This window comes from Vespula pensylvanica, chromosome 19 (assembly GCF_014466175.1).
Source record: "Vespula pensylvanica isolate Volc-1 chromosome 19, ASM1446617v1, whole genome shotgun sequence".
NCBI lineage: Eukaryota > Metazoa > Arthropoda > Insecta > Hymenoptera > Vespidae > Vespula > Vespula pensylvanica.
The window spans coordinates 2008195-2020905 of record NC_057703.1 but is presented as its reverse complement, the minus strand read 5'-3'; the positions used below and the strand labels follow the sequence as shown (position 1 = coordinate 2020905).

Genomic DNA, 12711 nt, shown 5'->3' with positions numbered 1-12711 from the left:
ATGAGCGTCGACCTTCACGACAATTCACCGGTTGGTAGTTACACCTCTTGTTCCCTTTGCTCGAATTTACTTTGAAGTAAGAGTACAAGTCAACTTTCGATCGACTCTGACCGATGGAGAGTAAAAGTGGTGCACGTACAAATTCCTTCGAAGAAAAAGAGAACAATTACATACGTCGTTTGACTTTATCTCGTCGCGAAACTTTTTCAAAATCATTCTTCCATTTCAGCCAATAAAAACGAAGCGCGACTAAAGGATCTGATTTTGTTTTGTTTTGTTCTGTTTTTCTGTTGTTTTTTCTTTTCTTTTCTTTTCTTTTCTTTTTTTTTTTTTAATTCCATCGAATCCTGAATTGAATTCTTGAAAATCATACTCGTTCTAGATATGTACATATGTATATGTGTGCGTGTGTGTATGTATATGTATATAATAGCTACATTAAAGCTAGCTATAGTAGAGAAAGGCAACCACCCACTGAATTACACAACTTCTCGCTTTAGTTATTAGTATGTGACGTTTACTAAGTTATTCAACCAGACAAACTGTATCGCGATAAAATTGTCACACGCTTAACGTTACCTTTAAAGCTCTATAATTTAAAACTAATTCAATTTCGTAATAATCTAATCACGATCACGAAATCTTATCTCTCTTTCTCTTTCTCTATCCCTCCCTTTCTCTCTCTCTCTCTCTCTCTCTCTCTCTCTCTCTCTCTCTCTCTTTCTCTCTCTCAAACACTTTAGATATTAATAGAAAATTATTCGTTCGAGATTAATTCAGTTTAATTCTTTTTATCTTAATCGTACGATGTATGTCGATGTGTGATTTCATTGCTTCATTAAAGATAATAACGAAGGCGAATTATTCTTAAATCTACGATGACACATTCGTACGTAGGCAACACAGAAATGCATTGCTAATGTATCCTTGCTACATGCGGAGGCTGTAGCAGAGAATTGCAAATTATTGGCTGAGGAAATGTAAGAGCGATTTTCCTTTTGCGGTTTATGCCATTTCTACTTGTTACTTTTGCGTAAAAAATATCAATAGAGTTTCACCGTAGGTCTCTATTATTTTTATTATATTATTTCATGAAACCGTTCTATTCTAAACCTTTATAAAGCTAACCCATGATTACATCGTTATTTATATTGATTACTACATTTCTTTATTATTCGGTTCATAAATTATTTTTTTTCCATTGGTATTTTTACAAATAAATGTTTTTTTAATGCAAATACGTATTCGCATATGTATTCCAAGCATGTACAAGGAATACATTATATATATATATATATATATATATCGTACGGTAATGTTCTACTTTATCGACAGTGCTTGGTCAGATGACGTATGAGTATTTAAATAATGAAAGAAAGGTTAATTGATAAGTTACTCTTTTTTAATGTGTAAATAAAATAATATATGATTACAGGAATATTGAATAAATATTTGAATTAAACTAGTTGCACGAATAATTTCTAAATGAAGATACATCACGTTTAGAAGAATCGTTACTGACGTTTATTTGACGTTTATGAGAAACGTCATTGCGTTTCAACGAAAAAGTAATCCATACGATTAACTATCGATATTCATTTTTTTTTTTTTAATATCTTATCAAACTTTTTTTTTTTTAATTATACCCCTTCCAAGTTTTGTTGAAAATTTATACGGATCAGGTACTACCATCTGTGAGTCGATCTAACAACTTATTCTTCCACTTGATGGCTTTGCCTTTATCCGTGCACGTGTGTTCTGTGTCGCAAGAATCGTTCATTTTTTGGCGCACAATTAGGTGAGCTTTCTAAAATCTTTCGGAAAACGAGTACTTCTAGAAATATTTGAATATCATAGTTTTGAAAAATATCGATTATACGTTGATACCTTATAATTAATACTTCGGCCGAAGAAGTAAAAGCTTCTTTTTTCATGACAAGACGTACTTTGTCCTTCTCGATACCGTATCGTGTCTCTTGCTTCCACAAACGAGCCGTTTAAGACGATAGAGAATTTTTAAAATACCCTATTTAGCTATATTCTCTTCCACGTTTCTCGTACATGTGCTATCACTTTTCTAACCTACGTCTTACATAACGAATTTTCAAGAAGAAAGAAATTGTAATTTATTGCGATTAACGTTTTTTGATATTACTAAAGAAATTATTCTTCTGAGTTACAGATAAAACATGCCGTCCGACGCAAAAAAGAAACAACAACAGAAAAAGAAAGAAGCTGCTAAGGCTAGACAATCTGGCAAGAAACCAACTACCAATCAAACAAAATCTACAGAAGATGGAAAAGATTTAAATACTGCGTCGGAAGAACCTGTTCAAAATGGAACTAATGGAACGGCTATTAGTGTAGAAGGTAAAGACGTAATAACGTATTCTATTGTTTTAGTTACAAATTAATAATCATGTATGTTAAAAAAAGAAAAGAAAAAATTTGTTATAAATTTACGTTAAATTTTATATCTATATGTTTTCCGTAGAGGCATTATGCTTAAAGCTAGAAGCAGATGCAAGGCTCAATGCTGAAGCACGTTCATGCACTGGATCTCTGGCTTCGCATCCACGAAGTAGAGACATAAAAATATCTAATTTTTCTATTACCTTTCATGGTTGCGAATTGCTACAAGATACTATGCTTGAATTAAATTGTGGAAGACGTTATGGTTTACTCGGTCTTAATGGTTCTGGAAAGTCTACTTTGTTGGCAGTACTTGGAAATAGAGAAGTTCCTATACCAGATCAAATTGATATTTTTCACTTGACTAGAGAAATGCCTGCTAGCAATAAAACTGCTTTAGAATGTGTTATGGAAGTTGATGAAGAAAGAGTAAGACTTGAGAAACTCGCTGAAGAATTGATTGATTGCGAAGAGGAAGATGCTCAGGTCTGAAAAATTCTTTTTCGATTATTAAATTTCAAAAAAAAAAAAAAAAAAAAAAAAAAAAAAGAAAGAAAGAAAGAAAGAGTAAATTCTTTTTTATCTCTATCTTCATATTTTTATAGGAACAACTAATGGATGTATATGAACGATTAGATGATATGGCTGCTGACACTGCAGAAGCTCGTGCTGCGCATATTTTACATGGTTTAGGTTTCACTCCCCAAATGCAAAAAACTGCCACCAAGGATTTTTCAGGAGGATGGCGTATGCGTATAGCTCTTGCTAGGTATATGACAGTATAAAACTAATGTTTGCATTATTAATATATATATATATATATTCTAATCATTGAATATATATAGAGCACTCTATGTGAAACCTCATCTATTATTGCTCGATGAACCAACCAATCATTTGGATCTGGACGCATGCGTTTGGCTGGAGGAAGAATTGAAAACGTATAAACGAATTTTGGTTATCATCTCCCATTCTCAAGACTTTCTTAATGGCATTTGTACAAACATTATACATGTCAATAAGAAACAATTAAAATATTACACAGGAAATTATGAAGCATTTGTGAAAACAAGGTAAAGATAAATGTTTGATTTTTCATAACGACGTAGTAATTTGTATATCATAATTTTTACCCAATTACGTTATCAGAATGGAATTATTGGAGAATCAAGCGAAACAGTACAATTGGGAGCAAGATCAAATCGCCCATATGAAGAATTATATTGCACGATTTGGACATGGTTCTGCTAAATTAGCAAGACAAGCTCAATCGAAAGAGAAAACTTTAGCAAAAATGGTAGCGCAAGGTCTTACAGAAAAAGTTGTCAATGATAAAGTATTAAATTTCTATTTTCCATCTTGTGGAACTATTCCACCTCCTGTTATAATGGTGCAGAACGTGAGTTTTCGTTACAATGAAAATTCTCCCTGGATATATAAAAATTTGGAGTTCGGTATTGATTTAGATACTAGATTAGCTTTAGTTGGTCCTAACGGTGCAGGAAAGAGTACATTATTAAAATTACTTTATGGGGATGTAAGTTGAAAATTTTAAATCGTATCTTGATATTTAAAATACATATTGCTAATAGATATTACGTTGTTTCAGTTGGTGCCTACAAGTGGTATGATTCGTAAAAATAGTCATCTACGTATAGGAAGATATCATCAGCATTTACATGAACTTTTAGATTTGGATATCTCTCCTTTGGATTATATGATGAAAGCTTTTCCAGATGTTAAAGAACGAGAAGAAATGCGAAAAATTATCGGTCGTTATGGACTTACCGGGCGTCAACAAGTATGCATAAACTTTAAGATTAAAAAAAGTTTATGTTATAAAATGATTATATAAACTATATAATATTTTTATAGGTCTGTCCAATTCGTCAACTATCTGATGGACAACGTTGTCGCGTAGTATTTGCTTGGTTAGCTTGGCAAGTCCCACATTTATTACTTCTTGACGAACCTACAAATCATCTTGACATGGAAACAATAGATGCACTTGCAGAAGCAATTAATGATTTTGATGGAGGAATGGTGCTAGTATCTCACGATTTCAGATTGATAAATCAGGTAAGTATTATAGATAAAAAAGTTTCTATGAGAAATAAGATTAAAACATATATATATAGAATAATTTATTATATTTTTCTTTTAGGTTGCAGAAGAGATATGGGTATGTGAAAATGGAACAGTTACAAAGTGGAGTGGTAATATTTTGAATTACAAGGAACATCTCAAAAACAAAGTTCTTAATGATAATCAGAAAAGACAAAAGGATTTTATCAATAGAGGAAAATAATGCAAGGCCCGTTATTCAATATATATTACATTTCTCGTTTTATTCAGAGCACTCTCTATTACTTTAAAATTTTACCTATGGTCTTGATCGTTAAATGTCACTGCACTTATGCTGCTGTGTAGCGTACCGGTGACACGAGATTACCTAGTTAATTTATTTAAATAATACGTCATTAAATATACCACAAATGTACACATCTTATGGCCATGAATTTCTAACGATGAAAATTTTCTCTATCCATGCAGTTTCCTTTTCCATCAATCATAAGTTATCCGTCAATGTTTCTCCTAGAGCGAAGTATCATTATTTGTGTGATTATTAAAAATAAATTTAATTTTATGTCTGAACGATTAAAACGATTTAAAGAAAAGAGAAAAAGAAGATATGCACGTTTTTGCAAAATTGTGACGTGTAACTTATACGTACAAAAAAAAAAAAAAAAGAAAAAGGGAAAAAACTTGTAATATCTAAATATTTAAAATTGATGTTTAAATTTATATATATATATATATATATATATGTATATATATATATATATAAATTATATTCTTAATAATCCATACTTATCTTAGAGAGTATAATTAATTATAAAATTATATAATGAATACTTTCAAATTTAATCCATTCTCTTTTTAGTAAAACCTGTTGATAAACTTAAGGATTCCAAAATGTTACAAACGATATCACATGGCAATATCAAAAACAGTGAAAAAGACAAATAATTTTTAATAGGTATCGATCTTTTCTCTCTATCTTTGTCAAAAGCATGCTTTATCAATAATAACTTATTTTAATCAGCCATAAACTCGATATTATTTTCAATGGAAAGTATATAATGTAATTAAGAAAGTGTACGAAGCATAATATATACAATGCCATAACTATGATCAGTATTTATAAAAATATAAAAGAGCTTCGTTAATTCTTACAAATACATGATATACGTTATATCGAATGTAATATCGATTGCTTGGGTCTTATCACTTAGAGATTTTTGAAGATCCATAGGCTAACGACGACTCTACTTTTATATTATACTAATCATTGTCAGTCAATGTATGTATATATGTATGTATATGAAAGAAAGTTTAAGAAAAACAAAAGTAGAATTTTTCTACTTTTCATGGAATCGAAAAACTTTCTCTTTTCCCATATAAAAATCTAAATCAATTATCTAAAATTTGTAATCAAAAGATCTTATCAATAGAATTAAATGATCAACGAAATTGAATTATTCAACTGAACACTTGTGTTAAAAAAAAAAAAGAAAAAAAAAAAAAAAAAACTAAATAACTACTTAGAACTAAATAATCATTAATGACTACTTACTTATAATTAAATAATCATGAATAACTATTTATAAAGCTAAATGTTTCTTATTCTTAAAACCTTATAACTAAATAGCCATTAATTATGAATTATTAATTATATAATTGAATGTTTCATGTTATTAAGGCTGTTCATCAACCCCTACTTTTACAAAAACCTTTAAAACGAAATTGTTCGTCAAAATTTTTCATGAATTATGTCTGGATTAATCGCTGATGTAAACACTGTTTTCGACAATTTTCATAAAAAATAAGTTTCGTATACTAACATTTTTTAAACTGTACGATGAAAGAGACGATTATATACCTACAATTGATTTTTATTTCACGTTCGAATGACCGTGAACTAGACCATGAAAAAAGCGTTTCTCGATGCTCGCACAGCATAAAAAACTATTACAGTGAACTTACTCGGTGATTTCGTAGTTTAATTTATTAAAAATAATAATAATCGAATATTTATACATTATATATTACTTTAATAAAAATAAAATATGAATTCATTCTCGAATTATCTACTTGTACGCTAAAACTCCCAGCACCGTTTTTTTTTGTTATTTCTCTCTAGAGTTAGATTCATTTTATATTATTACTATTATTAATATTACTATTATTTGAATTAGATATTTGCAGCAGGTGGTAATAGCAGGTGATAGCTTATGATATATGATCATAGATTTTTTAAGTAGTAAAGTAGGGATCTACATTATAAACAGATATCTTTTTGACCGATGATAAACAGGTATCTTCTTTATCATCAGTTGATAAATGAATATACAATGTTTCACTTTTTATTAAGATGTATGTATATATATATGTATATATATATGTATATATGATTCATTATATAACGTAAATATGGTAGTTTCATATATACATTGTATTGCGAAAAATGAAGTAAGTTATACATAAATCAATGTTATGTATTTTTATAAAAAAAGTGTGTTATAACGTTTATTTAAAACATAATTTGATTTATTCAATATCATGTTGCAACAGTATGAAGTAGCACAATGTAAATTGTTATAAAATATATATCTAATATGGAAGACGTTACGATTATGTATAAATCTTAACTGCGATATATCATTTATCAATTTTTATATAAGAATACTTATTATTTTTCATTTCCGATATTTCTTCTAATGTCATGTATATTTCTAGCCATAATCTCTTCTGTAATGCATTAAAAGAATTCATGTGTAACATGTATTTATATCGTATATATAAAAGTTTTATATAATAAACTATAATACTATCAGATTACTATTATATATTTCGTTTTAAATGTAAATTAGAACGAAGTAATTTGCGATGATAAATTCGTTCCTAGAAATATCCTAGATGGCGTTACAAACCGTTTTTCATGGGAATTTACCATCGCAGATTATTCTCAGTTGATCGATACAGGAAGATTTAAGTTGTACTTAAACGAATTATTAGCCGATATCAAAAATATAATAGTTAATCTATAAAGTAGATTATTTCTATAAAACATTTATATAAGAAATCTCTAAAATATCTTAATATCGTTATAAAATAAAATAAAGGCAACAGCGAGAGAGCCTTTATATAAATACTGTTAATTTTGTGTTCTCCATTGAAGAAAAATAATTTATACCGATGTAGAAGCTGGGATAGAACATACAGCCTCTTGCGCTAACGCAGCATTTCTTAAAATTAACAAATGTGAATCCATGTCGTTCAATGCCTGATCTATGAATGTTAATTTTCTAGCTTGACTTTTGGGAACACCATGTTTAGTCACTAATGCTAAATGAGTAACAGCTAATACCAATGCAGCTACTCTGGCTTCCAATAGTCTTGCATCCAAAGGTGGATATAAACTTCGAACTACGTCATCAACACGAGGTGGAATCCTTCTAGCGACCTAAATAATAAGAAAATATAATACGATATATAATGATAATAAATTATAAAAATTGAAAGAATAAAGAAATTATACAGACGTCTACTATTTCCAACGGTACTGTATTACTATTCACTGTTCCTGCAATAGCAGTAAGACTTGCTGCCAAAGCATGACAAGAACGAAGTACCGCGATACAAGGAGGTGCTAAGCCAGTAGCATCGTCAACCCATCTAAGATATTTTAATAATAATATTTTTCAAGTGATACTTTTTAATAGACTTAATGAATTTAGTTTACAAGCTAATATATTATACCTTTCAGCACCAGCGAGCCATTCTTCACTTTCCCAAGTACCCAAACCTAATCCAGGATTATTCTCTCCTTCTAACAAATCGGAACTGAGATCTGGCGAATCTTTTTGATTCTAAAATATTTACAAATTATACCTTTCCTTAATCGTACGTATAAAAGCTTAACAAAAGAATCAACTAACATAATAACAACGTTGTCTACGACAAATGACAAGGAGTACCAAAAGAGCACCAAGAAAAACAGCAGCAAGCGCGCCAAGTGCTACTGCTACTACTGTTTCCATTCCATTAGTACCAGTCAGGGAAGCAGAATTACTTATTGACACTGGTGAACTCATTTTAAAAAAGAAATATAATAATTACCAATAATTATAAACATGTAATTGACATATAACATTGAATGAATTTCAAGTCTATCACGTTATGTTTTGCAGGAAAACATTCAAAGTAATACGTTTTATGCTTGAACTATCAACAATGCTATCCATTCTCTTCAGTGACAGACGGTGGGAGGCGGAGACTGTCACGGATCTTATGCTCAATTCACCAGTAACAAACATTTCATTATTGGACGCATCAAACATTATATAAGATCATATATTGTTTTGCTTTTTAATACATAATATACATATATCTCTTATATGTCAAATGATTCATAATATCATAAGTGTCATCATATCGAATGTATTAAAAACAAAAGGGAGAGAAATAATGTATAGATAAGATCGATGCGGTCTATTGTATGCTCGAATCTTTACACGTTCGAAGTCATATATATATATATATACATATAACTATATGTATGATATATATATATATATATATGTACCTATCTGTATATGCGTACATGTATATATATTTTCTAAAATTCTACAACGTGGCAGCACTGCATAGAATACTCTGGTACAAGTATTACAGAGTCATATGTTTCTCTTACGAAAGTAGTGTGAGACGGTACTGTCAAATCCAGTGTCATTCAGTATTATTCATAAACGGGTATAGTTTCATTAAAAGAACGCAGCGAGTTCTAACTTTCGAATGATTTTCATTTTATCGTTAAATCATTTTTTGATATTCATACTTTCTCATGACAATTCGTTTTATTACACTTCGAAGGATAAGTCTTAAACTAACAAGTTCTAACCTTATTCTGACAAATTATTTATACGCAAATTTGTCCTTCAAATGATACATTAATACTTTCTCATTGGGATAAAGTTCAAAGTTTATAAAAACTATTGGAATATTCTTCATGTTCATTTATTCTTGAAATTATTGTATATAACAAGAAAGATTAGCAAAGAAAATTAAGGATTGCCGAAGACTCGCATTAAGTTATAGCATATATGGTAAGAATGAATAAAAAACCTAACAGTGCAACAGCTCGCTTAAAGCAGGATTACTTACGTCTTAAAAAGGATCCTGTCCCATATGTTTTGGCAGAACCGGTACCTTCTAATATATTAGAATGGTAATAGATAATAATATTTTTAATTATTTTCAAAAGTTTGCTTCTTGAAGAATAACAAAGGTCTTTTATTTCTATTTTTATAGGCACTATGTAGTTAAAGGACCAGAAAAGACACCGTACGAAGGAGGATTTTATCACGGAAAGCTTATATTTCCTGGAGAATTTCCATTCCAACCTCCTAGCATTTATATGACTACTCCAAATGGTCGATTTAAAGTTAATACAAAACTTTGTTTATCAAACACCGATTTTCATCCTGATACATGGAATCCTGCTTGGAGTGTATCTACCATTCTTACAGGATTGCTTAGTTTTATGGTATATAAAATGAAAAATATTATATGTTAAAAAGTGTATACTAGATTATGATTTTAATTTTTTTCTTTAATTACAGATTGAAAAGAGCCCGACTTTCGGCAGTATTACTACAACAGATTATGAAAAAAGGGAGTTAGCAATGCAAAGTTTGGAATATAACCTACGCGACAAAATGTTTTGCGAATTATTTCCAGAAACGGTTGAAGTAATATTCTTTCTTTTTTTTTTTTTGTTTCTTTTAGTAGGCAAGTGATAAAAACACTGAAGGAATAAAATTATTTCTTTCTAATATTCTGTTATATCTTAGGTTATAAAAGCGGAATTAGAACGCAGAAAAGAATTAGAGAAACAAGCAAGGCATCAGTCTACCGCTTCAGAAGTTTCTTCCTTAATACGAGATCAACTACATAGAGAACAAAGTCCGTTACATGGTGCGATTACTAATCTCGTCGTTTTGATCGGTTTTGCAGCATTTGCTTTCATAGTAAAATATGTATTGAGGAGCATTGCCACAGAATATAGTAAAAGTGAGTAAATCAGGTTTCAAAGAATTCTGTAAGAAAAGAAGGTAGGAAGATGACCACATGCATCTTACTTAAGGCTTCTCAAAACTTTGATATTTTGTATGAATAATACTGAATCTTAGAACATAAGAAGAATTTTATTTATATCATTTTTTCCTACTTTGGTTTGCGTTGGCACTTTTTCCAAATAATTTTGTAAAGCTTGTAACAAAGTGCAAACTAATATTCTGACTGCCTAATATCTTTACATATAATGCCTTTATATAACTTGTTGTTACATGAAGATACGTTATTATTCATACTACCAAATATAAATTATTTTTGAATATATACATTTATATTTGCGATGATTCTACGATTGAAAATAGTGAAGCCTTAAGGGGGAAAAAAAAAAGAATAAATAAATAAAAAGGAAAGAAAAAGATACAAAAAAAAAAAAAAAGAGAATTTATCGAAAAATGTAAGCTACATTGACTTGCCTATTGATCTATGCCGAATTTGTGTGGAAATCTTTATTCACTTTGATCAATATGTTAGTAATGGACATTTAATAGATTTTTATATCAAGGGTAATTGTAAGATGCAAGTTGTACTATAATTCCTAATTTTAATGATGATGATTGCAGTTAGCTGCAATAACAGTCTTTCTACTTTAACAATTACCACTCTTGATATAGGTATGAAATCATTTTGCATATACTTAGAATATGAAATATCATTAATCGTTGCGACTTCGCAACTTTTAATGAACATTCAAATTTTCATTCTAATGTTATTATTTAAACTTCCAAAGGATAGCTGTTGATGAACTAGATATAATCGTAATTCTTTTCGAAACGATATTATTAAAATCATTCGAATCGTAGAGATTTATTATTATTCATGAATTCTTAAAAAATTTTTTTAAAAATAATCCGTGCTCTTTCCTCCAACTCTTCGTCGTGAAAGCTTGTTGCAAAAAAATTTTATTTGTTTGTTAATGCTGATTTCGTTGAATTCGTTCGTTTTAATTATCATTGAATTTAGGTGTATATTTGGAATTTTATATAATTAAGTAAATGCACAAATTTAATTGAACAAGTGATCTTTGCCTCTTCGATGTGCCAATATAGAACGGATTATATATTTTACGAACGTATTAGTCAACTACACATTTGATTCATTCAATTATTAGAAATGAAATGTAAATATAACTTATATTAGATCGATGAGGAGATAATTGATAGAGGCAAAGTCGATTCATTTTGTTTTCATATTATATTTATTATAATTATTAATATAATAATTTCTTCCACTTAACAAGAGTAAAGTATAATCTAATCTATCGCTTTAATCAAATATTATCTATCTATCTTCCTTCAAAATCCATGAATTTATATAGAAACATTTTTCTGCTATAGTTTCGAATATGTGATTTTGCTAATAATGTATATCTATATCGTCGTTACTATTACGTATGTAAATTTTTTAGTTATATACTTTTTTTTCTCTCTCTCCATATAAGGCACACTTCGTTGATAAGACTTATTTCAGCTGTACACAAAACCGTTCAAATTTGATTAGATCCATATCCAAAGATAATCAATGCTGCTTTCTCTCTGTTTAAATATAGATACAGATTTTTAATGAAATTAAATCCCTCATTCAAAATTGTACCATCGAACTTTGTAATCTTTGGAAATCACACATTAAAAACACATAACATTAATAAATTTCTATCGAAAATATTTAAACGAACGTCGTAAGATCGTTGAATCGATGAAATAGGATTGATTTTCTAAAGAACATCAAAAATAAAATAATTTACGTAGAATTGACGATAATAATATTATATGATAAAGGGTAAAACACACGATAGCAGAAAAAAAGAAAGGAAAGGAAAAAATACGTCTATGTAATAATATAAACGAGCCAATATAAAATAGCACAGAAATATTTTCAAACATATCAACAAAAGAATAAAGAAAAAAATAAATAAATAAATAAAAAAGAAAAAAAAGAAAGAAAGAAAGGAAAAAGAAAAAGAATGATGATTTAATTATAAATCTAATACGTGCACGTTCGTGAGAATGTTAAGGCATTCTCTAATATAGAAAGTAAAAAGTAAGAAAGAAATGAAATAGAATAAAATTAGATAAAATAGAAATATCGATATCGTGATTAGAA

At 29.1% G+C, this 12711-nt stretch overlaps 3 protein-coding genes across 4 annotated transcripts; 2 read left to right on the top strand and 1 right to left on the bottom strand.

Moving 5' to 3' along the window:
• The first annotated feature begins 1646 nt into the window (after window positions 1-1646).
• LOC122635744 (ATP-binding cassette sub-family F member 2) lies at window positions 1647-4931 on the top strand. 2 transcript variants are annotated; one of them, XM_043826311.1, is made up of 9 exons: window positions 1647-1798; window positions 2183-2370; window positions 2495-2898; window positions 3018-3181; window positions 3258-3485; window positions 3562-3949; window positions 4022-4213; window positions 4288-4491; window positions 4577-4931. In XM_043826311.1, the coding sequence occupies exons 2-9, from the start codon at window positions 2190-2192 to the stop codon at window positions 4718-4720; spliced, it is 1905 nt and encodes a 634-aa protein (XP_043682246.1). In that variant the 5' UTR covers window positions 1647-1798; window positions 2183-2189; the 3' UTR covers window positions 4721-4931. The 2 variants fall into 2 exon arrangements, with proteins under 2 accessions (XP_043682246.1, XP_043682247.1); XM_043826312.1 differs by having other exon boundaries at window positions 1683-1798; window positions 2177-2370.
• A 2206-nt stretch (window positions 4932-7137) lies between these two features.
• On the bottom strand, window positions 7138-8912 carry LOC122635780 (transmembrane protein 98-like). Its single transcript, XM_043826420.1, has 4 exons — window positions 8415-8912; window positions 8236-8345; window positions 8019-8151; window positions 7138-7939 (listed from the first exon to the last, which is right to left on the bottom strand). The coding sequence occupies exons 1-4, from the start codon at window positions 8568-8570 to the stop codon at window positions 7664-7666; spliced, it is 675 nt and encodes a 224-aa protein (XP_043682355.1). The 5' UTR covers window positions 8571-8912; the 3' UTR covers window positions 7138-7663.
• A 217-nt stretch (window positions 8913-9129) lies between these two features.
• On the top strand, window positions 9130-12278 carry LOC122635745 (ubiquitin-conjugating enzyme E2 J2). Its single transcript, XM_043826313.1, has 4 exons — window positions 9130-9703; window positions 9787-10021; window positions 10098-10226; window positions 10329-12278. The coding sequence occupies exons 1-4, from the start codon at window positions 9579-9581 to the stop codon at window positions 10554-10556; spliced, it is 717 nt and encodes a 238-aa protein (XP_043682248.1). The 5' UTR covers window positions 9130-9578; the 3' UTR covers window positions 10557-12278.
• Window positions 12279-12711: the final 433 nt, after the last annotated feature.